Here is a 27,969-nt window from a genome sequence, read left to right on the forward strand (position 1 = left end):
GTTTCAGAGCTAATTCCTGTTCCTTCATCAGGTGTACAAAGTTGAAAAAGACACGTGTTCTTTACAAGTACTTGAATATATTGGTTCCTTTCCAAACATTTGGATGAGTGGAAATGTTAAATCAATAATAATTAGAATACATTTTGTAATTGAAATGTACGGTTAATGAGGGTAGAATTTATGGATGTCAACTTCTTTATTATGAGGAACACAACGTTTCGGAGATGGATGTTAGGTGATGAAGAAGTAAGGATATACTCCGAAACGTTGTGTTCCTCATAATAAAGATGTTGACATCCATAAAAACTATCTACCTTATGTGTATCACTTCTAAATGTCATTCAAAAGAAATGTACAGTTGCCCTTATGTCAAAGGACGTGATGGTTTTGTGGCACAGAAGATTCCCCATCTTTGTTCCCCTTCTCCAGTCAGATGCAGTGTGTCCTTCCAGTCACTGACAATGTCATCACAGTCTTTCTTGTGGACATCCTGCAAATTGTTCCATGAAATGTCATTATAGGTGTAAAATGAGATGCGTGTTTTGTCTTTGTTGCTATTATTCCGATAGATTCTGCCCAGTATGCATGAACTATTTTGGTACAAAAGAAAATAAGAATTTAGGTCATTGTCACCGTTGTGTGGCTGCAGTCATCACATCCACATATACCTGTATCGCGTAACGATGTAGTGTGTACAAAACTATAGTCATACGGCTAGATTATTCCTGCGTGAGGCGTTAACAGAAAAAACACATTTCCGTTTGACTGCAACGGACATATAATACTAATTTGCTGCCTATTCAAGCGATGCCAAACATCGATTCGTAAAAGTAAATGTTGTTTTGGTAATATTTATAAACTCACATCAACACTGAGTTAAACATCTATAGTCAACAGAAGATTAGATTACCCCAATATAATCAGCACGCCGTTTATGGATTTGATTGAGCTCTGTAGTTAGTGCTTCTGTGAAGACCTTTGTTTTGTCCTCAACTCTGACGTCTACAAACCCTGCTTCTTCAAAACGCTGAAAGATATAGTTAGCAGCCATGGATATGGTTTCAAAACACGAACACTTCATCACGACAGCTCCATGTTTTCAAAATATACCAGTAAGGATATAGAGAATCTCACCCAAGTGTCTTCTGATATCAATTATATCAACACGAGTTGATAAAGTTACAAATATCCGAGGCTTGCCGAGGATATTTTTACTTTTATCAACGAGTGTTGATATATTTGATATCAGAAGACACGAGGGTGAGATTCTATTTATCATCCAACATCACTCTTCATTAATTTTCAATGAAAAATGTACATCTCTGAACATGGTGCTGCCATTAGACTTGCAGTGCAGCGATATAATAGCATTGTGACGTCATCAAGTACATGACGTCATAGCATTGTCAGGGCATTGTACAAAATCTACTGTCAAAACGATATCTCCTAGGCGATATCGTTTGATGTCACACAAGCGATATCTCCTGTGGAACACAGTTTTGGATGATAAAGTGAAATAGTAAGGATAGTGAAATGACCTTACTATTTCTGGAAATTATATTTGGATCTTGATCTTCAAATCTACTAAAGATCTGTAACGACCTGTTACAGAAACAGGTCACTAATGTTCATTGCTTGTGTTTGGATTTGTGTCAAGAGAAGGAAACATAAACTCCCATAATACGCCATCTGCAGAGTTAATATCGTGATTTGGAACAAGGCTTTGACCCTTACTGTCTGTTTTAAAGTATCGTAAAAGTATTGTACTCCTGAGAGGGTACGTAAGTCCCAAAACATTTAAAGTAAATTTATGCTTACCACCTTTTTAATCGTAGAATATGTGTTCTTTTAATGTATGGTTATGTGTGACTAAAATGCTGACAGCTGAATGGATGGTGTGAATCCAGCTAGGGTCCATGCAGGAAGCAAATTACTGTACGTCCCCATGGTCCCTAGTATGGTGATCTACCTTCAGTTGTTGGCAATCTACAGTATCTTTTTATATTGTACCGTTAAAATTAGAAATGGTGTTTTATGGTTATATGCTAGTTTTAAGTATAAATCTATGACACACTAGTCATTGTACTGTCCTTCGCAGACAGATAAGTATATACGTTTGTTTTTATTTCATGTATACATTTATAAATTTACAACTTTCATAGTCACGATATGGCTGAAATACTGCCCATGTGACTTTAAATTTTAACTCACTCACTCACGTACTGTCTGTATTTGCTATTGTGACTTGTTAAGTCGATATGCAGCTATGTCTTAAAAATACCAGTATCCTACATTTGAATGATAATGCACTCCTTTGAAACGCTTACATACTAATTTCTAAAAACAATATATTTTCCTGAGGAAAACTAAACTTATCAGATGTATTTTTAAAAACACTTACATTGAAATATCATTGTGTACTTTATAAAAAAATGGTGTGTGTAAGTTAAGAAGTTTCTCTTAATAACGCAGCGTACAAAATACCTTCCCATACTGTACGGGACTGTACAAGGTGTAGCCTCTCTGCTTCATATACTTCCTGAAGATATCTGAGTGACCCTCTGTGCTGCTGCAATAGTCCGATATCAAGACCTTTCCGCCTGGTTTTAGCCATTTCTAAAACATAGCTATATTGTTTAGTTTCCACAAGTACTTTTAATGGATTACATATTAAACCAAGGCAGTTCATATGCCAAGCATATTTAACTTTTGTAAGTCTTCCACCAGCAAAATTTAATACCCGTGAAGATCCGGGTTAGAATTGATCTTCAGTAACCCATGCTTGTCGTAAGAGGCGACTAGCGGGATCGGGTGGTCAGGCTCGCTGACTTGGTTGACACATGTCATCGTATCCCAGTTGCGTTGATCGATGCTCATGCTGTTGATCACTGGATTGTCTGGTCCACAATCGGTTATTTACAGACCGCCGCCATATAGATGGAATATTGCTGAGTGAGGCTTAAAACTAAACTCACTCACTCCACCAGCAAATGAATACACAAGGAAGAATGTGGACAGGTATGATGATCGATTAATCAATTTACATGGCTGTAATATTTCAAGTTAAAGGACACCCAAGTATAGTTCATTTGCAAAGCCCAGAATTCCAGTAGTCGGTGTTCCTTACACTTCTTTGGAGTAGTATATTGAACCGAAAGATTTCCAATTGTTATACTAACGTAGAAGTTCCCAAACAGAGTCATCTTGTCAGCGATTGTGCATATGGAATCCCGACTGTATATCGCATGGAAAGACTCGTTCGGGTAGTTTCTCTTCAATAAATCAGCAAACTCAAACTTCACTTGATCAGGACCCATGGCGTTTTCCTTTGCGTTTTTCTCTGCATGGCGCCTTTGTATGATGGACATGGCAACTCCAACAACCTTGCATCCGTATTTCTGTTAAATGAGCCATGTTTTGCAGTGTAGATATATCATAAGTAGATTGTAACCTGTGACAGAGACAGAGTTAATGGTGCTTTTCCAGCTGTATAATAAAATTAGTTAATAAGCTATGACACCAGGTGTTCGCAAAAAGGTGTCACGTTACACAAATATTCAAATATAGTAATTGTATGATACAGTAAAACAAGATTTTTACCACTGAAATGTTATTTCAGACAAAGTTAATTTGATTCCACCTGCAAATGAAGCTTGACGAAATATTTCTAATCTTAAACTATTCACGTTAACCGTAGATATATACATATCTGAAGATAATCATTGTAAATTGAAAGTCATATGCAGAGGCTCTAAAATCATACCTTCGCTAAGTCGACGGATCTGTCACCAAAACTACATCCGACTTCTAACACGGTGTGGTGGGGTTTCAGGTCAAGCGTACCCACATCCACCTGAACAGTTCAATTTATTACATGTAACACAAGCATTCGCAACACATTTAATAACCCAACAAGACATGAGGGTACGTCTGCATAGCAATTCATGCACTAAGTGAGTTGGGGTATTATCTTTTCAAAATAATTATCACTTATTTGGATTTATCATGTGTCTATTTGTCACTTATTTGGATTTATCATGTGTCTATTTGTCACTTATTTGGATTTATCATGTGTCTATTTGTCACTTATTTGGATTTATCATGTGTCTATTTGTCACTTATTTGGATTTATCATGTGTCTATTTGTCACTTATTTGGATTTATCATGTGTCTATTTGTCACTTATTTGGATTTATCATGTGTCTATTTGTCATAAAGCTGTAATGCTTAATCTGTTCATGTTTTGTTTACAAATTCATATTTTCGTTCACTAAGGATTTCATGCACTGATGGAATGGTATTGGGGTTTTTTTGTGTAATGTTTCAACAATCTTCTTGAAGATGTGTTTTGAACTTGCAGTATACATGTTCTTTGTGAACAGTTACTCAAAAACAGATAATTACATTTCATAATGTATTTGCTTTTGTTATAATATGTCCTGTTCAGATACGTGTTGCAATTATTATCACAAATACCTATATTCAACACAGATTATTATTGATCTTGTATTCGTATAATCTGAATTCTATTGATGTGCTACCATGTACCTCACCAGTCTCCAGGACGTCACCAAACATCGTACAACCAAACATCTTCTGGTATCCAATCACACGGTGTTGATAGGTCTCTTGTAACTCATGGCTTTCTAGGAATGCCTTATTGGTGCCGTTGTTTCGCTCAACCTTTTGCAACAACCATACTATCTGGTTTCTGTTATCTTTTACCTGAAAAATCACAGTTCCTCTGGTTAAATTCTTTGTGACTAGTGAGTTCATTATTATGTGACTGAAACGTATTTGATGAAGTAGAATTCATTTTCTAGAGAATTTCATTTCATATGACGACGTGCATGCATGTGTATGTGTGGCAGCTTGTGCTAGCCGTGCTGGCTTTGAGGAAACAGTGAGTGAAAAGGAGAGCGATTCCTGAAATTGTTTCAACTGTTAACAAAACAATTGTGACCATGTGGTGGTTATATTTGTTTCCAGGCCTCCCTGACATGTTCCCTGTTTCTATACGACCCGCCAAGGTATGGCGAGGACATCTACCCCGAATCTTCCAAAGTGATTGGCATAATGGTTGTACACTTCCTTTACCTGTATATATATATTTGACTACCAAGTTGTAAAAGGAATTCTATATCACTTTGGTTTCCAGTGCTTAATTTGATTTTATGTATACATACACTCAGACAGAGATTGGGTTTTACGCCGCTGTTGGCAATGTTCCAGCAATGTGACGGCGGGGGACACCAGAAATGGGCTTCACATGTTGCACCCATGTGGGGAATCGAACCCGGATCATCCACGTGACGAGCGAAAGCTTTATCCAGTATGTTACCCAGCGACAGTTATATCTTGCTGTGTCAGAACTCACGCAGATCACCAATGAGAATCAGAGATTTGACTCCACGATCGTAGGTTCCCGGTACACCCAAGGGACACTACTCTGCACAATAAATTAGATGACCGAGCCATCTACGACCAATACCTACTATACAGCAATGACAATACATGCAGCTCTGCTGTGAAGACATATATTAACCTTAGCATATGCGTCAACTGAAGTAGACATCACGCATTCAAATCCATATGACTTGTTTTCATCGCATGATATAGCAGAAGAAGCGAATAATGCTTCGTATCTCATTGCATTTCGGTAGATAGTTGGGTTGAATCGAACTGGATAGTCACCTGCAATGAAATTATGTTGTTTCAGTAGGCATGGGGACACCTGTTATCTGAGCAATAATAAAAACACACTGGTCAGCACAGAGCTTTCTTACAGATAGTTCAACACATCGATCTTTGCCGGAAGTGCACAGTATTGTATGAATGCAACTAGACCATGCCAAAATTGATTAGTTACCAAACGTTCAAACTTTAAAGGTTTGTACAATTTGTTTGTTCATCATGTGTAAATCAGGTGTCACGTGTATATGTCGCCTGTTCGGGGATAAAATGATATACATAATGATACACATATTTTCATTCATTTGCAGCTTCCAAATAATGAGCTCGAGAAAAAATAAATATTCACGACCACGGGCGAGATATTTTAATTACGCTCTGAATAAGCCGAATTAAGTTAAAATATGTTGAAATGTGTGTCATGACACTTCATTTATAAAACATGAATTTTGAGCAAACGTATACATTCTTTGACACTGATCGCCTGTGGGCGAAGTAGCGTAAATATTTGACTTCCCTTTGATTCAAGCAATCAGATTGCTTTGCTTGACGGCATCCCCGTTACGCTTCATTCGTAAACCCCCTGGCTGCCACAGGGACATATATGTCCTTCCTCCTCAACCCTCACTTTGAACTCCAATAAAATTCTAAATATATCACGCACACAAATATACTTCATAGTTTCGAATTTTGCGGGAGATTTCCTGTTTACTGGTACCATCCACTATTATCTCAGACAAAGCTAAAGTGATGTAAAACACCTTTCAACATAAGCTTCATCGTAAATGTATTTATTTGCTTTATGTTTTGAAATGTGAAAGTCGGATAATTACTCGGAGTATCGAATTTCAAAAATAGCATATTAATAATCACATATATTAGTTTTTCATGAAATCACTAATGAATATTCTGAAACGTTGCCGATGAACTTAGAATCGGTTGGGATGTTTTCAAAAATACACTAACACGAACGCCGAAGTGCGCTTTCCGCCATATTGGATAGTGTTTACAAAATCACCTTTCGCGAAGGCCGGTATTGAGACGTATATTACATCACTATATTTCAAATGCGGCGACAAATGAATCACTGAATACCCCATACATTTTAGAATTAAATTGCAAATGGCATTTGAGACCAATATCAACTGTCTAGATGAAATGAAACGAAAAATATTGAGTGTGAAAACGAAAACAGTGCTCGAAAGACTGCGCTTGTTTGAAATGTAAACAAAGAAAAACTTCCGATTTTACACTGCGTAGCATTTTCTGAAATTTTCCGACATCCAGTCGTCTATTCATTGCTTGCATTGGCTCAATGCCTTTAGAGTATGCATGGAAAGGGTATCGTAGCAAGAAATAGGAAATTAAAAACAGATAATATGCAATGATTTGATAATTGATAAGAAATTGTCAAAGTTTCCGTGCAGCGTAATGCCATGACTGACGCAAAATCACGCAGAACGACAACGGTAATTATCAGCATTTCTGGCTTCTTCGCTTACTTACAATGAAAACGATGTAAAAATATAACAGTCAACAGATAGACGGAATCATTCTGATTACTCACTTTTCATATTTATGTACAAACGATCCCTGAATCAAGGGAATGGTCCTCGCAAAATCATGTGTGCCCTTGTCAGCTAAGTCGCCATTTTGTAAGAAATCGGTCATTGGTAGTGATGTCATACGTCAACGTTTTTGTACATATTAGGGAATTTCTTTGAGGTGAAGGTCGGTTGAACAAGAGTAAACACAATGGCCCTATCTTTCCGATTACACTTTCGGTATTATGATGTATATTTTGGCTATCGTTTGTAGTGAAAATATAATTACTTTTCTTGACTAAATGGACATGATTTGGTTTTTATAAGCTTTTTCGGTAATTACATAATAAAACAATTAAAGACTGGTGAATTCGGTCAATACCTGTTTTTATGGACTTAAGCTTCGTCCTCGGTCAATATTGCTTTTCGCGGGTCCATAAAAACAGGTATTGACCTCATCACCAGTCTATAATTGTATAAAGGTTACCTTAGTGACTTACGATCAGCTTAGTGTTTTGTGAAAGGAGGCCAAGGTGTATAGATTTCATTAATGGTAGTTATTTAATGTGTTTTAGGAGGAAATTTGGTAACTTAATCGCCTGTGTAAAACCCTACTGTAATTTGTCCATTAAAGTTTAACATAACCAACTGACGACCTGGTAGCATGTCATCACTATCATCCACTGATTTGGTCTTAACCGAGTTGTGTGTGTCAGCATGGCGAGATAACTGGAATGTTCCTGATTACCAACAAACCTGAGGGACCCATGCAGGATTCTCTAATGAATAGATAACCGTCCTCATCTAACCACTCCAGCACCTTCTGCAGCAGCTCCAGTACCTCCGTGTCCGACAGGTACATCAACAGCCAGTTGGAGAACACAAAGTCAGCACTGCAAAGTCAGCATAATCATTGACTGGAGGGTGGCTTTCTCTTGCCTATGCATTAACAAACATTAACACTAAACAGATGTTCCAATGATTACACCGCATGTAAATGGACAATGTCATGCAAACATTATCATATCCTTTCGAATATGATTTTCATATTTATTTCATAATGCAGTTAGGTTTTTATGAAAACAAATAATTGGAATAATAATATCATGTTCCAATGTTAAATGAATTGACACTGTGCAGTAATTTGGCATCACTGATGTCGAACACCATATGTAAAGAAGGTTAAAGGGTATTTACAAAAGTAGGGGACCAACACTGCCCCTTTCGTTTTCGCTGGATTCTCGTACTCATCATGGTGACGAGCATATTTATTCCCCTGTACTATCTATTATAACTTTCAGCTTGACAAAAATCACCTTCTGTTGTCTCTTTGAAGTTTAGTGACGTCTCCACATTGGAAGTCAATGTTTTTGTAGAGATTGTTGATAGTTTCATTTTTTTCAATAAATTCATTCATGAAATCGATGGCGAACACGCTGTAGGCTGACTTGGCAAATGTGGATGTATAGCGCCTATGAATACAAGCACAGCAAATTGTGAAGGTATCATTGATGACATATTGAAATACGTATCTCCACCAAGCATAACAATAGGATCTAAAAATAAACATATAGGAATAAATATATGAAGTAATAATTATACAATGTATCTGAACTAAACGCACGGCTTGGTAGCTTTGAAACATTCATGAAATGATATTGACGTTTTTCCCATTGATATTCACTTTCTACTCAACAGTATCAGAAGCTTTAGGAACATCAAAAATCAATGTACAAGCAGTAGAATCCACCTTTTTTCACAAGCATATTGCATGGAGAGAGAATACATGATCAGCAATGGAATATTTGCATCTGAATCCTGCCTATGTCTCTTGAATAATATCCTGGTATCACACCAACTGTTCAAAAAGGAAGTCAGTAATTCGCACATATAGCCTTTCGGTGACATGGCTCTGTAACTTTCGAGGTCACCATTCGCACAAGACATGGGGTGCTGGGGTAGCCTTGTGGTTAAAGTGTTCACTCTTCACGTCGAAGACCCGTATTCGATTTCCCACACGGGTACAACGTGTGAAGCCCATTTCAGTCAGAGTTCATTACTACAATGGATAACCCAAGCTGAAGAATAGTTATTCATCAACTCAACTTCTAATATGTCCATCAAAGAAGAGATAACCCAAGCTGCCTGTCAGGCGCTAGAAGGTTATAGTCTTATGACTTATCCCAACCCGGTGAGACCACATGTATCACATGTGCTTCGTTGTGGCGCAGGACGGAAGTCCTAGAATCTCTCAGGGGTCAAGCTGCCAAACAGGGCCACCCATCCAAGGACTCTCCACGCCCAACGTTGCTTAACGTATCTATGCACAAGATATAATACAATGCTATTTTATAAAGCACACGTGATGCGTGTGGTGTCACCTTAGACAAGCGAGTTTGTTCATAATTGCCTCTGTTCATCCAGTAGAAAATTAGGTACCCGGTGGGATAAGTCATGTGGCCATTAGCTCTCTAGCGCTACACAGGCAGCTTGGTTCAACGTACGCGCTTAGAACATGCCCGTGCAGCGTGGACTTCAGCGCTATTTAGATGGCCTTGTTATCATTAGGAGACACATGTAGTGAAGGTACCCACCCAATGCCTGCTCCAAGGTCGATCACCCTTTTGCCAGTGAAGTCCGGTAGATAAGATAGTATCTCCGGCTGTTCCAAAGCAGCAAGCTTCTCACCCCCTCTGTCCAACATCATCTCAACGACGGAAGCTGATGGTGTGGAGAATTCTTTCCAGTAGTCTGCCATGGACACTCGGTCACCTTAATGTAGAACATTATTCAGTGAGGTCCATGTGTCATATTTTCCAAATTCCCAATGTTGTTAATGAATTCATGGTCGTGTCACTGTAATTAAACGATGGAATAGCATCTGACGTCATCTTTGTCACTGATGCGTCAAATTTGGAAATGTCCTGCACCTCTACCATAAAACGTTAAGAAAGTGGTACTTTTCCTTGAAGTTTGTAACCTTAATAGGTTACAAAATAGAACAAGACTCGTATGACGCTCTTTGAAATCTTGGTAAAATGAGCATGCTCGAGTGTAACTCAAACTTGTAACAGTTAAATGTCAACACCAAGGCCGAAGGCTGGATGTGCTGGAATACTGCTCGATACAGATGGGAACGTGTCTATAGGAAAGTTGAAGTCACCTATCTTGTCATACAGACGATGAGTCATCGGGGTTTTTATCTGTCACCGTGAATTCTCATACATAGGGGGCGGTGGGGTAGTCTAGTGGTTAAAGCGTTGGCTCGTCACGCCGAAGACCCGGGTTCGAATCCATACATGGGTACAACGTGTGAAGCCCATTTCTGGTGTCCCCGCCGTGATGTTGCTGGAATATTGCTAAAAGCGGCGTAAAGCCAAACTCAGTCAGTCAGTCAGTCTCATACATAGATCGACCCGTGAAGATCTGGCTGCAGCCGCGAACGTTTGATCGCTGTGCGACTCAGATTTAGGGGGAAATGAAACAAACTAATTGACAGGTCTGAAACATTCAAACAACGTATGCAAGAACTCTTCCTACCTCTTAACATTACTGTTTACCGAAGAAACGGAAGTGAATTATGATAGAAGCCTTGTGATCAGTACGCTCAACTTCCCAGCGTAGACACCTGATTGGATAAAAAGTCAGCAAAGGGAGGTAATTCAATTATCGAACGGAGCCGTAGATGCATCCAGGGTACCAGTAGATATTTATCGGACCGTATGCCTTGGAGATTATCGAGGGTTGCCTTTTTCTGTAGATACTTGATTATTCTTCGTCAGTGAAGTTCATTTATTCAATCACAAGACGTGTAATTGACTAACATTATGAGAGTGAAGGGTGAGATTTGACAATGAACTTGTATCTTCAGTTAACACAGATGAAAGACATCAGTCGATCACTGAAACGTTATCAAGAAAATGTGTCGAACAAATGCTGAAGCTCAAAGTCATAAAATGTGTCTTTCATACTCTTGATCGGCCAGTGAAAGAGCCGTATGTGGCGTAAGAGTATTATTCACCATTGCTGGTTTCGTCCTTGTGAGCAATCTTGCCGTTGGATAGTATCAGTATTAATGTTGACGTTTTGTTGACTCGCAAGCATGTAATAGTATAGTGAGTGAGTGAGTTAAAATTTTACATCGCATCGGCAATATTATACCATATAGCAATGAAATCAAGGTAATCATTTTAAAATAGCTGCCAACACAGGACAGTAAAACCAACTAGACTTTCACAGATAGATATATTTAAAACTAGTAATTAGATTTAAAAAACTTTATCTATAGAGGACGATACAATATAAAAACAGGCTATAGATTGTCAACAACTGACGCAAGCATGTATATATAACAATAGTAATGTGTGTCTGTGTGTGCGCTCGTGCGGTGTGCGTACATGTATGTGCTACTGCTGAGCGCGCATTTATGTACAGCATTATTGTCTATGAGCATGAAGTGCACACAAATTCCCAGCTCCATAAGAAAGTTTGAAATCATTACTGAATTCCATTATCGTTTGCATGGTAGGAGTGCCGTTGTGTGGTGTCGGGGAAACAAACAAGCACTTTCTTATACTAATTATGCGAGTGCTATCGGTAGAACAAGATATACGCCCTTTCACGAACACCTGGTTTCGTCACCGATTTTCAGTCATCCATTGTTAAAATTGCCTTTTTCGACAAATTCGCGTTTTGTCAGATACATTTTCTTTCATGATATATAGATTCTAGAACATATGAATACTATATTCATAAAAATGTCGTATATTGTAGTTATTGTCTGATAATGGGTTGATTCATGTTTATATGTATGTTATAAGAATATGCAGTGGTGATACTTCATTGCCATTAGGAATAACGATGAAACATTAAAATGACAGAATTGCTTTGCAGCATCGCAGACACGACCCTTGGGCTGCTTCGGGTAATGACCTTACAGTTTTCCGAGTAATCATTGAGAAAATCTTTGTTTCCTAATACTGATAATAGAATTTTAAAATAGGTGGGGCGGTGGGGTAGCCTAGTGGTTAAAGCGTTGGCTCGTCACACCGAAGACCCGGGTTCGAATCCCCACATGGGTACAATGTGTGAAGCCCATTTCTGGTGTACCCCGCCGTGATGTTGCTGGAATATTGCTAAAAGCGGCGTAAAAGCCAACTCAGTCAGTCAGTGTTACATTATGTGGTAAGGTACTCAATATGGGAGGCAACTCGTGTAGGCTTAAGAATGAACCTTACTACATCAAGAGTTATCTCCCCTGGTGTAGCAGACAGCTTCCTTTGTTGACATTCTAGAAAAGAAAGAAAGCTGGTTCCAGATGATTTTGAAAGGGGTGTGACTAATGCAAAATAGTAAGCTGGTAGACATGGCATTCCCTAGGTCTACAGTATACAGAACTTTGAAGAATATTCAGTCAGGAGTTGGGATTGAGCACAAGACAGGGACAGGGAGGCCAAGGAAGTTCAGTACTACGGATCGCCGTCGACTTGGTCAGATTGTGAGTAGTGGAAAATTGAAAAGCGTTGAGAATATCAGAAATGAGATGATTAATAGAGGAAGTCCTCAAGTATGTAATGAAACCCTCAGACAAGAATTACAAAGACTGAACTGGGTGAAAAAGCGCGGAATTCCCTCACCATTGATGAAAGATGCACAAAATGAAAGACGTTTAAACTGGTGTACGGCTGACGAAAATCAAAACATAGCCCATAATTTCACATGTGGGGCAGGATATCATCACGTGGAGTGACGCCGTTGTGTATTTTCACTGGAAATATGACGAAGGAACGATATGTTGACATCTAAAGTGATCACCTCCTTCCAACGGCCCGAACCTTTTAAGAAGATAATTGGATTTTCCAGCATGATCACGACCCAAAACACACTGCTGGCTACACAAAACAGTGGTTGTCGGACAAAATGTTCATGTTTTAGACAGCCCAGATCTTAACCCGATTTAGAATGTGTGTGGACTAATGAAGGACCGAATAAACCAAAAGGACTTCCAAATAGTGACGATATGAAGAAAGAAGTGGTCGAATATTGGGATACGCTGTCACACGATTTCCTACAAACTTTGATCGGTAGTGTACCTAGGCGTATTCAGTCGTGTATTGCAGGTCAAGGAGGGATGTCGTGCCGGGAAGGCTAAAATATATTTTTCAGATGTCCCGGGAAGGATAACATTTATATTTTGGATTTCCCGGGAGAGCTAATTTCCAAGGGAGTAGGGGAGTACCGCCAAAGTTAAAGATACGGTGGCATAATCCATGTCTGGAGTAGATAGATTTATTTTCAAGAAATTATTATAATAGAGTATTTATCTTCTTCGCTTATTTAGAACTTTATTTAAGTGGCGTTTGTATTTCAGATGTATTTGATTAGAAAAAAAACATCAGAGCACAATAATTATCGGGAAGCTTAATAAATGTGGGGAGTAGATAGTTGCAAACTGACACCGAACCTTCATACACATATTCGTGATGACAGAAGGGAGGCATTAGTTATTGGAAGTGCACAGAGGCTTGGTGTTCTGCATGTATCGAGTCAAGTGGAGACCGACTTCAGACAGCAGAGCACAACCACAATCATGCGGATCCAAACTTCATCTTCGAAGTGGATGCTTTCAAGGCCAAATTAATACATCGCGCCAACATTACCACAAGATCAACAAGGGGACATTGAAGAAACACCCAAACGTCTACGAAGTCGTTAGACTCCATACTCCAAACCCTGAAGGACGATCTTGTGAACAACTTAATCGGGGACATCGCCTACACTGACCACGTGTCTGAACTTCTCAAATTGACGTAAACTCGAAGTAGATTGTTTTACTATGGAAAATGATAATTTAATGTCGAATTAAAAAAAAGTATAATGAAGAATAGACGTGGAAATGTGTAAATGCATTTATTTATGTGTGCCCAAATTAAATAGCATCCGCGTTAACCGTTGTCTTTGTAATTTGTCAGAGCCTGCGAGTGAGGCGCGCCGTGTTCATTCAGCCATAACATTGTATTGAACCGAGAAGCGTCACGATTTTAGCCTTCCCGGCCATGAACCCAAGGAGGTCACAGAAAGTACTGAAAAGACACTTAGACTGTCACAGAATCATATCTCAACATATTAATTGAAGTAAAACGTCTATAGTTTATATACATGTATTAGATATTTACCGAAACAACTTTCTCAATAATTTCTGGGAATACTATATAAAGAGTCCTTACCAATCAAATCACCACATCGGTGCAGAAATGTAATAACACTGAAAGCATGTACAGCATTAGACTAATGCTTAGTCTCTGAATATATATAATTTTGATAGTAACAAAAAAGCCCATTTAAATTGAAAAGGAGCCCTAGGTAGAACCTGGGGAAAATCTAGACTTGCTTTATTTAGGGCTGTAGCACTGCAGAGAGGGCTTGGAAGTAGGGAAAATAATGTGGTTCAGGGACTGTGAGACAGACTAGTACAGCATATACAAACTTAATATGACAAAAACTTATTTCCTTTTTGTCAAATGCATAAAACAGTGTTCAAGGAAATGTCTACATTTTTGGATGATAACAACGAATTAATTTTGTGTATATTGGGAAAAACATAGAACAGATATTTACGTCTTAATTCAATGTAGGCTGGACAGATAAGTAGGAAGGGTTATTCATTTTCAATTACGTTTAAGTTACACATTTTTGCATTTTCTTTGTTCCCGGGGAATGTTATAGTAACGACCTCTTTCAATTTCTAAACTATGGGAACTTAACCTAAATCGTGAAAAACAAGATCTATATTTGGATACAGTTATATGAATTGAATATGTTTCACAAGAAATCGTTAATTTAATATTACAATACGTAAACATTTTAGGGCTCCTTATTAAAGACTCCCTATATGGTTATCTCATAATACCAATACGTTAAACTACGTGTCTACAGAGATAATTTCATTTACATTTACATATGAAATTGTCACCTTAAACATTATGACTGTACAATGTATTTTTACTCACCTTCTGACCACCACCTAATCATTTAACTTTATAATCCAAGCTTGCAACTAAATATTGTACATCGGTACTCATGGAATTCACCACTGATAACCGTTATCTGCCATCACGATCAACGTATTTCCCTTCGTGATCCAAAGATACAGGTGAATAATGTACACTAGCACTTTTTAAGGGATATCATAAAATCTATTATCTGTTCATCAATGCAGTTTCATTTGCAATCCAAATTGTCACTGAAACTATCTGCAAGTTGGCATGTAAGATTGATTTATTCAGACTTGATAATGGGGGTTGACTTAGTTCAATGACACTGTATTACAGGTTGCATAATCTACCACAAATGCTTACGCAATAACGTTTAATGACCTTATATTGCACAATTATTTATGTATATTTAGAGGAGTTTTTTTTATTTCGTGATACTTGTATTACTTGCTGGGGTGAAGCGTTACATCCTGGGCCAAAGAGTGAGAGTGTTAATATTTAACGTCACATCGGCAATATTTCAGGCACATCGTGACAACATCGTGATAAGGAATACATTTGTACAATAAACACATGTCGTCAATTGACAGTAAAACAACAAGAATATCACAGATAAAAGTAAACCTAACATGTAAAGTTGAAATAACAGCAATTCAATTTAAAAACGGGCTATAGATCTAGTATATTACTATACTAGGAACCTTGGGACTACTGTTGCTACCTGCATGGACTCTTGCTGGATTTGCACCATCCCTTCAGCGATTGTACTTAAAATAACAAATATACTACGATTAAAAAGCTTGCTAGACCGAGATTGAATGTTTTATGACTTACATACCCACTCGGGAGGGTACCCTCGGGAGAACAATACTTTACAGTACTTGACCACCTTTGAGGTTACAGCCACTAACAAAAGTCGCTGTTGGTAATGTAATCTACCAATTATAAGACGTATGCAGACTAGATGCACTCTCTAATGGTTGTGATATTGTATTACCTGCATGTATATGTTCCATACAGACAAGATGAGGTGGAATAGCAACATATGTTACAAGAGTTCATCTAGTATTATTGGGTCTTGAGGCAAACTGGGTACAAGTTAAAATTTAAATTTAAATGTTCATCATAGGTAAAATGTACCATTCAGAAAGAAGCATAAACTATTTGAATCTATTTGAAATCGTGTCGATCGTAACATGATTACGGTCTCTACCAGGGGTTATAAATATTATCTTGGAAACGAGGTGGCAGCTTTCAAGTTGGAGGTCCTACATAGAGTGAGGCAAATTCTCACGTCTCATTCCGATGCATCAACTGATTTCATGTTCAGTCAAATATAGTGGTGATGTCTGGAATACCACTGTCCAGTATTTGAACAAGCAAGACTTGCAATGATTTTCTTTTCAAATCACAATATGAATAAGAAAAGCAAGATTTATGGATGTTAACTTCTTTATTGTGAATAACACGACGTGTCGGAGTGTATGCTTGCTCCTTCATCGGTGAGCTTGCATAAAATTATCTTATGCATTCCACTTCACAATGCCCTTCAAAGATTTGACAAATATGAATATCCCCATCTGACACCATGGGTATAAACACAAATTATATTAACATACTCTGACATACGTTCAGATAACTATAAAAACAGATCATATCCATGGTATGAAAAGGGAAACGTGATCATGCAAGTCGACAGAATGAATGTTTGAAAGGAAAGTAAAACGTTATAGAATCTTACCTTTGCATAATTACTTTAGATCATATATTGTCGCTTCTTCCTTTCACTTGGTTAATAGTAATACTGTTTATGGTGCAGATGGCAGTATCAACAATGAGTCTTTTTTGTGTGTGACCAGAAACAGGTTCGCAAACTGGATTGCCCTTGTGTTGCAACAGAACATAAACTGCAGTATACATTATATGACATAGTTTTCTGTCAGTAAGAGTGAGTGAGTTTTGCTTTACACAATTTTCCAGCAATATCACGCGGGTGACAGCATCTTACATTTACATAATTACTCAGATCGTATTTGGTCGCCTCTTCCTTTCCCTTGGTTAATAGTGATACCGTTTATGGTGCAGATGGTGAAATAGGAAGTATCAACAATGAGGGCTTTTTGTGTGTGACCAGAAACAGGTTCGCAAACTGGATTGCACCTGTGTTGTAACAGAACATAAACTGCAATATACATTATATGGCACAATTTTCTGTCCGTAAGAGTGAGTGAGTGAGTTTGGTTTTACGCCGCTATATCAGGAATATATCAGCAATATCACGTCGGGGGACACCAGAAATGGGATTCACACATTTTACCCATGGCATTGGAGGCATTTGATATGATATTTAATGAAACAAGGTATTATTAATTAAAATTAGACACAGTGTGCATCAATGGAAGTTTATTGAAATGCTATGCATGCCTTTTAATCCAGAGAGCAGTAATTAATTTTCAGTGCTCCAAAATAAACCATTTAGCAGCAGGCGTGCAGCAGGGATCTGTATTTGTCCCTCTACTTTTTCGCTTTGATACATGACACTTTTATGATATGCAGTCAAATAAACTGTCTGCTCATTATGCATCACGTTATGTATTTGCCGAAGACCGCATGACTACAATCAGAATATTCAATCCTCATTTAGAATGGACTGATAAATGGTAATATAAGGATTCTTCGTGACCATCATTACTTAACTTGAACTGACTTGTGGCCTGGGTTCTGCACACAGGACCACACATCACCTCTCACTGTAATGTTTGATACATCTTGGCTCACAGACCTTATACATATTCGTCAAACTCAATGTCAGTCAAAGGTCTTTACACCAGAAAATACAGGTCGACTGAAGACCCAGCCGCGACAAGACTAGGTAACGTGGTCTCATACCAAATACATGAAGTGACATTTCTGAATATAATTGACATTGATCTAAATATTTATAGATAACATTTATTCTTGTAAAATGGGTGCGGTGTAGATAGACGTTTACAGTTGTAACAACAATATTCTCTGTGTTGTAGGATGTGTGTAAGCTGAACGATTACTATACTGTTGAAGCTACATTTGTATTCTGGGCAGAAGAATGTTTGGTTAGTTGTACTTTCAATGCTTGTTGCTTCAGTAAATACGGCCGTTTGAACATCCATAACAATAATTATATTCACAAACAGAGAAAGAAGGAAATAAACACAATTTGTGTTTTATGCCGCTTTTAGCAATATTCCAGCAATATCACGACGGGGGACACCTGAAATAGGCTTCACACCATGTGGGGAATCGAACCCGGGTCTTCAGCGTGACAAGCAAACGCCGTAACCACTAGGCTCCCCCACCGCCATATCAAGCGCAGAAATAAGGGTCACATTTTATTGCAAATATATGTAAACTGGTTCTCTTTTGGGCCCTGGGCATGAATTAATTTACTAGAACCAAAATCGGATTATATACTGATCATTAAATGGGAAAGGGATTCAAAACAAGCAATAATATTCATCATTGTATGCTCATGCTATGCATTTTCACGTTAATGCATGGTACACTTCCACTATTACATTAGTTAACGTTTGATGTTAGTTAAAAAGCTGACACAGTTAAATTAATATCCTCGAAGTCTTACATGCGACAGTATGTAGTACCAAAAGTGAGTGAGTGAAAACAATTTATACAATAAAAAGTGAAAATATTTTGAAGATTAAACCTGTCGACGATGGACAGTAAAAATACTAGATAATCACAGGGATAATATGAAACTAGCGAACAAAGCTAAAACATTCCAATAAAAGAAGACAATACAATATAAAACACAGGCTATAGATCGCCAACAACTGAAGGTAGATCACCATACTAGGAACCATGGGGACTTACATTACTTTTGCTACCTGCATGGACCCTAGCTTGATTTACACCATCCCTTCAGCCGCTGGCGATTGTAGGATAATTTAGCCGAAATTTAAAAGAACAAAAATACTACGTTTGAAAACTTGGTACGTAAAAATTTTACTTTGAAAGTTTTTCGGACTTACGTACCCTCTCAGGAGGACAATAATTTTACGCTACTTCAACCCCCCGAGGGCACAGTCACTAACAATCTCAGTTACTAATCTAAACTAACAATAATAAAATATGTATCTATTTACAAATCATTTAACAAGTCTACTTTTTTTTAAAAATGCAATAATTAAATGAGAACTTATATTACTAAAAAAACTAAAAAGATCCTTCATAGTTTGGGATTTGAAATAGATATCTCTTGTGATGGAATATTCAACACAGTCAAGCAGGACATGCTTGACCGTGATTCTTTCATCACAAGGGATACAAAACGGAGGATCCTCACTTTTAATAGGTACTCATGAGTATATCTTGTGTGGCCAATACGACATCGTCGTATGATGACCTCTTCAAATCTGGACTGACAACCCAAGTAGGTGTAACCGATATTTGGTTTTATTGCATGTAATTTATTGATACCTACTTGGGTGTCCCACTTCTTTTGCATCAGATCACGGATATAAGATCTAATAGCAGCTTTGTAATCAGAGTATGGGATCAGAAGTGGTGTCACAGATTTGTTGAGTGCTGCCTTAGCAGCAAGATCGGCCATTGTGTTCCCAGAAATGCCAACGTGGCTGGGTAACCAACAAAAGACGATGTCGCATTGGCCAGTAGCAAGTTCATTATACAATTCAATGATTTCTAATAAAAGTGGATGTTTACAATAAAGATTTTTAATAGCCTGAAGACACGAAAGAGAATCGGAAAATATTATGTATTGTTTATATTTACGGTGTTTATTGATATATTTAAGAGCTGTTAATATGGCGTTAGCTTCTGCTGTGAAAATAGAGCTGTTATTTGGTAGTCGAGAAGATATTGTTCTGGATCCAATGACAGTGGCACATGCCACCGCGCCACCATCCTTGGACCCATCTGTAAATAAGGATTTGTATGTATTATATTTATTTTTTAATATATTATATTCTGGTTTATATTGTAATTAATTAGTTACAGATTTCTTAAACTTTATCAGAGTTAGGTCAACTTCTGGTCTCACCAGTTGCCAAGGAGGAGAAGAAAGAAGACGGGAAGGAGATATATTTTCCAGCTCAATGCCGGGTAGTACCAAAAAGTGACAGTATGACATAAAAAGCAAAGTTCGGTAATGTCCCACTCAAACATCGGAAAATGAGTTTAAAGACCCGCGATGTATACATTAACAATGCATTCTTGCCAACTGTCTACAATTAACTATGTAAATATCACGGTTTCAACACTACTGACAACAGCTGCACTATTTGATAATTACTTTGAAATTCACATGACAGAGATGACCTCATTTACATCGTAAAACTTCCATATAATTGTTATTGAATTCACATTGGTCACATATGCAGATAAGTAGCTACAATAGCTGCTGTTATTTAAAAACCAGACAGAATTTTATCACAATAGATATTATCCAGGGCTCCAGATCGGCATGTGCACGATACGGTAGGAAATCATTTAGAAAACGTAGCAGATACGCACCACGGCAATGGTGTACGGTCATTTACAGACGTATTTATCAGAAAAAGTATTGATTATTGTTTATTGACCTGTTTACGCAATAGTAGCAATGCTGTGGTGCATATATGAAACGAAACACAAGATTACTGATACTCCATTAAATTCCATTCAGTGCTCTAAATGTACTCTTAAGTTTTCTCCAGTACTCCTATATTGAAAAAATAAGGGGTACGTACTCCTGATGTTGAAAAATGATCTGGAGCCCTGACAGATATGTTTACCTCGGAAACATATATCTATATCTAACTTCATCTGTTGAAATGCTATATATAAGCCTAAAGTATACAACATGAAATGTGGATCGATATGGAATAAAACAAAGTGGCATTGCCATTGTTATGGCCAGAATTATGAGTTGGAATTATTTTTATGTCAAAACTTTAATTTTTGTGCGAAACTAAATTGGTCTACATTTTGAGACAGTTAGCTCCAGCCAGGGGCCAAGGGAAGTAATTCTATGAGTTGACACATGACTAGAGATGTGAGCACATGGTCAGAGGGATTCCATGTAATGGTGTAATTTGTGGATTTGGATTTGGAGTGTTGGCTCTATATGTTTAAAGGTCACATAAACCCTAGGGGGTACAAATACATAAATCACTAACTGGCATCGTTATAAATGAAACCCCGTCATTAAAACTACTCATTTCGACCTTTAATTGACTTAAATCGACCTTTTTGACAACAGTGCACAATTCTCACCCGCGAACGAAATTTCAACCAATCAGAGCGGCGCGCCTCTGTGACGTCATATGAGGAATAGCTTTGAGGGCCGATGCAGAATTCATCTACATTTTAGGGGTTAAATTATCTTGTTTACAGGCTTGTACAAACCTGAAATCGTGACAATTGTTGTGGAAAATGAAAGCTATATGTTCTCACAATCTACTGTCATTTAATTTTGTCTCCTGTTTTGCCTAGTTTCCGAGTTACAACTTGTTTTCATAGACGATTCTGTCAAAATCGATAGGTGTCGTTAGGCCCTATTTGTATAATGACTGATCCAAATTGATCCCATTTCTGTGATTTTTTACCTCGATATTTAATCATGTCATGTAAAAATCTGTTTGTATTCTCAAAACAGTGTCGGCCCATACGTTTTCACATGCAATACAGCAATTAATACTCCCTTGTTGTAACCCGTGCTAGGTGGTATAAACCTACACATGTTATTTGTCATCATTCACTTGATGGTCAGTTAATGAATTTATAACAGGTATAATTAGTGGTAACACACTTAGATTACCTCGACAAAGGTTCCCATTTGGCATTTCTTGTGTCTGGAGTAAATATTCAACATTATAAACATCGATCAAAGGATTAACCGATAACACGCTGATTGATTAATTACTTTTATCTTACACAGCGGAATTGTCAAAAGGTAGTGTTTATGTATGTAGATTTAATAATCTATACTGAATACACTCTGTCGTGTCGGTGTCTGCGTAAAAACAACGTCCTTCTTTCAAAGGATTAACCTGCAATACATTGATTGATTGCCCATTATTGGCTAACTAAATTACTGTTTTTAAAGAAAGGTGGACATTATGCAATTAGTTGCCAGGTGTGCTATCTTGGGTGACCAATGAGACAATACACCAATACCTGAAAAGATTTATCACTTTTTCGTATATTAAACTGTTAAAAGACACATCATTTGGAACAGTTTTGTGGATATTGATGGATACATTCCTCGAACAAGGTAATGGCCTGATATTGTTCCTATAACTTTAATCTGTTTTAATTTTAATATTTGCATTTTGTTTTTATTCATTTGTCGTAGCATTCAACAGAATCATTGTTTTCGCCGTGAAGTGTAATGAGACAGACAACATGCACTAGGGTGTGTGTGCGAATTATGATTCACATTGGCAAACTATAAAATGTCTAGATATTACAGTTCTGTTATAAATTCACTATAAGTATCAGCAGATCGTCTGCTTTTTATTTAGTTTCAAAATGCATACAAGTGTAATAATAAACTAATTAGGATTATAAGACCAAATATAAAGACGCACATTGACTAGTATCTACATACTGGTGAGTGGATATTAACCATGTGAATGTAGCAAGAAATTTATCGCGCAGTATTGTGACTTCGACCCCCACCTCGCTTCCGTGGAAGAAATCGTTATGTTATAAGTTGTGTCATGCAAAATCCGTTTGGTTATGATTCCAATACATATTTAACTACGAGTAGAAAGTAGTCTTGATTTTCTAACTTGATGAAAACAAACTATAATCTCATTAATTCTAACAGATTTTTATTTTTAAAATGGCGGCGCCCTGTCGGGAACATCCGCCAGTCTGAGGATAAATGGTATTTAGGTTTGTTTTCACCGAGTTACAAAATCAAAACTACTTTCTACTGGTAGTAAAATATGTATTTTATTGATGGCCAATAGGATTTTGCATGACATAGCGTATATCATAACAATTTCTCTCGTGGCAGCGAGGTGGGTGTCAATATAATACTACTTACAATATTATTGTTACTTCGACCACAACCTCACTTCCGAGGAAGAAATCGTTATGTTACAAGTTGTGTCATAGAAAATCTTTATGGTCATCAATCATATGCATATTTTACTACAACTAGTAAGTAGTTTTGATTCTTTAACTTCCGTGAAGCGATCTGAACACAAGTAAGATATCGTTTCAGGCTTCCATAACGCTCGCTTCGCACTCACAAACATAACCCATTTAGCACGAACTGCGGGGTCCTGTGGAAATCTGTGCATGGGGACACCATCGCCCGACCCCTAGGAGCAATTGACGACAAAGCAACGATTCGGCATGTCGTCGTTGATGTCGAGAAATCATCAAAATGATGAGCGTGCTACACATTTTCTATACAACTAACTGAAAATCGTTCCTCATATGACGTCACTGCAGTGCTCTGGCGACAGAGTTACGTAACCTGTCTGTGGTTTCGTTGGCGGGCGAGAGGGAAGCAGGCGACTTTTTGGCCACTTTTAATCGCTCGGTATTAATTAACCACAAGTTTTTAAAGAATAAATTTGGTGTTCCGCATAAGACTAACCACAAATCTTTCATATGTAATGGTTAAAAGAGTAACAAAAAAACAAAGTTTAGTGGTTCTTTAAGGATTTGAGGACCTGCATCATCATATATATTAATGTCAATCATTCAAGGACTGATGAAGAATAAAAGTCAAGTCAACTGTATTGAAGGTTTTGTCATTTTTTTGTTGAAGAAGTGCATGACATGTTACTTTGAAGTTGAATTGTTTTGAATTGAGTATAGACTTGTTAGGAACTGAGCAAAGGATTTGGAAACTACAGCCATGTTATATTCATCGACCTACTAAAGCCATCACAATGGTTATGGCGCTGACCAACCAAGAAACCACCTAGATTTGGATGTCGGGATTATCAGTTTCTGGCACACTATAAAAGTTAAACTCCTAGGTTTATTTTTATCATACTTAAAGTATTAACACAGCTATGCATCCATGGAGGTAAAATCAATTGCTTCACATTTCTGTTATCTGTCTCATAAACTTGCGACAGTCAGAAATATAAAGGAAGTGAAGAGCTTGGCCAACTTTCTGGAGCAGCAGCGACATTCCCAAGGTCATGTCAAGCTACTTGGCCGGAATGCAGACGGTGAGGCAACACTAAGTGTAGGACCCAGAGTCTTCTTAACAATTGGAAGTTTTGCTTTAGCAGTTAAGTCTATCGCCTCCTTGTCTGCCTGAATGTCAAAGTGGTATTCGTTATACTTGCTCTGATCTGCTTGGCTTTCTTTCTATATCACCATAAACGATATACTGTCAAAAGGGCATTTTATTGTCTATTTGTTGATATACATAAACCAGAGCTGAAAATTTAATCCTGAAGGTAAAAAGGGATAAATAAAACTCAAACATTATCTTATTATTTGTTACCATAAATGAATAAAAACTGTTAACAGGACAAGGCAGTGACTGTACCCAGTGCCCGATGACGAGGCTTTTCAGATTTCTATTATTTACAAGGGATAAATATTAATAAACTCGTAAGATGTACACACTCCAATTATACAATAGAATAGAATAGAGTTTGTTTGAGAAAATAATTCTTTAAACTTGCCTTCAACTATTTCTTCAACGTGTCACCATACACTCAGGTCTCGCTGATATATAACTATCGGTTACCCTCATTCAGAATGTTCTATGATAACAGACCTTTCACGTTTGCATCCATGTGTAATTATGCTCTTTAAAAGATAACCGTTTCCAAAGCAGTGTTGCCTTCAATGTTTTATCATGACACAGGTGGGAAGAACGTCTGCAGAATAATGATATCAATTTCCTCGTGTCTTTGCTAGTAGTAAAGATTTTAAAAAAATTTAAAGAAAGGCATATGGGGTTGGAGATCATTTCACATTTGTTATATTTGTTAAAATCTTTTATCCTCGCAAAGACATGAGGGCCTGTGATCGGTGCCTGTTACTCTTACCCGACCTGAAGGCTGGGAAGTATCTGGTTGGTTTGTATTTCACTGATGGGTAGCGCCATTCTGCTTCATCTCACACGGGTTATTGTTACAGTTAATATTGTCCTTGCAATGCTGTAGGTCTTATATTATTCAATCCGTAAGTTGAGGCTGTTTAGGGAGTCTCTAATTAGCTTCCTCATCCAAATAACTCTAATGTAAACTTCTTTTGCACTACATCGCGTGTTATATAGGCAGTGTGCGAAGAATGAAGGTCAAGCTTTCACCATTTTCGACGTGAAAATCTACCCGGCTGGGATAGGGAAATGTTGAGATTGAATAAATATTGTTTGCGCAGACTTACTTTTTAATTTTTGCTGGACATCTTGTTGTGTAATTTCCATGACCACTGATGCAGCATAATGGAATATAAGGAACGAAACTTCATCGTCTTAAAGGATGTACATGTCATCGTATCCAAATTGCGTAGATCGATGCTCATGCTGTTGATCCCTGAATGTCTGATCCAGACTCGATTATTTACAGACCGTAAATACCATACAGCTGGAATATTGCTAAGTGCACTCACTCACTCACTCACTCATCGTCTTAAAATAATAATTCCATCACTGTTACTCGTAGTGGCACGTACACGAACGCATTTAAAATGATATCACTAATTACAACCATTCTGAAGACACGGATGCCAAGATTTAGTTTCGTATTTTCCTACCACCTTCAATATTCCTACCGACTTCATTTATCAACAATACATTTTCTGATACTGATTTTGTGTTCACTGTATATGTTATGCCATGTCATATGGTTGTTTAATACTATAACAACAACATATGGTTACATGTTCTGCGTCCACTTATGAAATTCTTGGGCGGAAAACATTTAATGCCTTGCATCAACGTTATTCAACAGAATGAATGCATTTTCAAATGTGTGCAAACTTTTATTCATCAATCAAAACGTTTTGAGTGATCACATAAGTCGTGTCCCTTCCTCTCTTCTCTCTTTTACTTTCCTATCTCTTCTCTGTATTCTTTCCTAAGATGTATATAATTGAAATTGTATGTATGTAAATATTAGGGAGCGGGTATTTTAAGTTGGATAACTTGTCCCCAATCCCTTTCACATTTGTGAATAAAATATGTTTAAATCAAAAGAATAAATCATCAAGGTTATTTTATTGATGCGATGTCACTTGGTAATACCACTGTGTTCTTTAGGGAGACAAAACAAATGACTGAGCGAGGTTTATGTACAAGAACAAAGATGGTGCATTTCATTTATGTTAATAAGGGACGGAGCCCAGCCAAGTAACTGTACAGCATCTTCTAAACACTAAGCAAACACATACACTAGTGATAAGTTTGTCTTATCACAGAATTAAGGGGAAATAGTTATAGGACAATCATGCTTATGAAAATGTTACCTAAACTCATGGACATGTCAGTCAGGATAAAACAAATGCTACTTACAGTCATGTTGATCCATTTGAAACGGCTAGATGGGATCTGACAAATGCGTCAGTGAGTCCACGTTCCGGCTGAGAAGGAGAGCGAAGAACGGGGTTGTAGTCAGTACAATAACAATATGATAAACACGTGATTGGAAAACGCCAATTATTGATTCACATCATAGCTTAACTAAATGCAAATGTTAATATTCTTTTGTTAACTGAAGCGATCATTCATCGCTTATATCAGATTATATTTATATTATATGTACTTGGAGCTGTACTATCTTATTTCAATTTAGACTATCATTTCCGGGGATTCCGAGGGCGAATAATTCCCAGAGGACAAGCAGAAGACAGATGATAAGTTATCGTTTCCCGTCCTTTCATAAGAAATTGTATTACCCTTGATCGTCTTTCTGGATAGTATTTCACTGTCTGGTAATAATTAGTTTGTATTATTTCACTGTCTGGTAATAATTAGTTTGTTTACTTGTTTGTTGTCACTCAAACAACAAGACCATTATGTAGGCAATGTGAACACAATATGTAAGTATAAAAGGCTGTCTTCCCTATCTTGCATAGTTCGTTAAGGTGGCCCACCATTACCCCTACACTCTACATTCACCTACTCTTTTGGGGGTAAAAAAGTGTTGGGGTAATGGAGTGTCCTAAATAAACGCTGTACATGATGTACATCCTCTCTTGTAAAATGGACACTTTCAATCTGTGTGTAAAACAAACAATATATTTTACCTTACAAGTGTATTGCTGGACCAAAGAATTTCATAAATAAATCGCATCTGTTAAAATCATTTTTTGTCATTTACATTGTATATATTTTTCTTATAACAATATATATAAACATGTAAATAAATATTAAAATGGATTTGAACATCAAATGATAATGTAATAATTTAAGAATGAAAAGTTGCAAAAAATAAAAAAAATAAAAGTCATATAAAAAATGAAAACAATAGTTTAGCAATACAAATGCTAAAAACATATAACATTAAAATGCCTAAATTCCAAGTTTCACCAAATGTCCAACAGCATCTAAAAGAGCCTTTTTGTTAGTGTGTTTCTTACAAATGTGCTTTGAAATGCAATATACATCTTAAATAGACTACATTCTAATGTGAGGAAGTAAGCTAGAAGCTGTCAGTCATTGATTGTTTAAATAGACAACGCATAACACCTTCACAAAATCAATTGTGTTACTCAGAAATCAAAGTTTATGCTCATTGTGTCTATCAAGCCCCGAG

The 27,969-nt window shown here is 37.3% G+C and overlaps 1 protein-coding gene and 1 long non-coding RNA gene across 2 annotated transcripts; one reads left to right on the forward strand and one right to left on the reverse strand.

The window, feature by feature from the left end:
* On the reverse strand, nucleotides 1-26,804 carry LOC124254267 (phosphoethanolamine N-methyltransferase-like). The gene is made up of 11 exons (XM_046688182.1): nucleotides 26,727-26,804; nucleotides 9,830-10,007; nucleotides 8,552-8,707; nucleotides 7,992-8,128; nucleotides 5,546-5,694; nucleotides 4,549-4,725; nucleotides 3,764-3,853; nucleotides 3,180-3,398; nucleotides 2,485-2,616; nucleotides 911-1,027; nucleotides 1-490 (listed from the first exon to the last, which is right to left on the reverse strand). The coding sequence occupies exons 1-11, from the start codon at nucleotides 26,740-26,742 to the stop codon at nucleotides 365-367; spliced, it is 1,497 nt and encodes a 498-aa protein (XP_046544138.1). The 5' UTR covers nucleotides 26,743-26,804; the 3' UTR covers nucleotides 1-364.
* Nucleotides 13,502-22,207, forward strand: LOC124254322. The gene is made up of 3 exons (XR_006892454.1): nucleotides 13,502-13,607; nucleotides 14,123-14,124; nucleotides 22,198-22,207. It is a non-coding gene; the product is annotated as an uncharacterized LOC124254322 (long non-coding RNA).
* Nucleotides 26,805-27,969: the final 1,165 nt, after the last annotated feature.

Source organism: Haliotis rubra, unplaced genomic scaffold (assembly GCF_003918875.1).
Source record: "Haliotis rubra isolate DU_JTF1 unplaced genomic scaffold, ASM391887v1 Scf57, whole genome shotgun sequence".
In the NCBI taxonomy this organism is placed as follows: Eukaryota; Metazoa; Mollusca; class Gastropoda; order Lepetellida; family Haliotidae; genus Haliotis; species Haliotis rubra.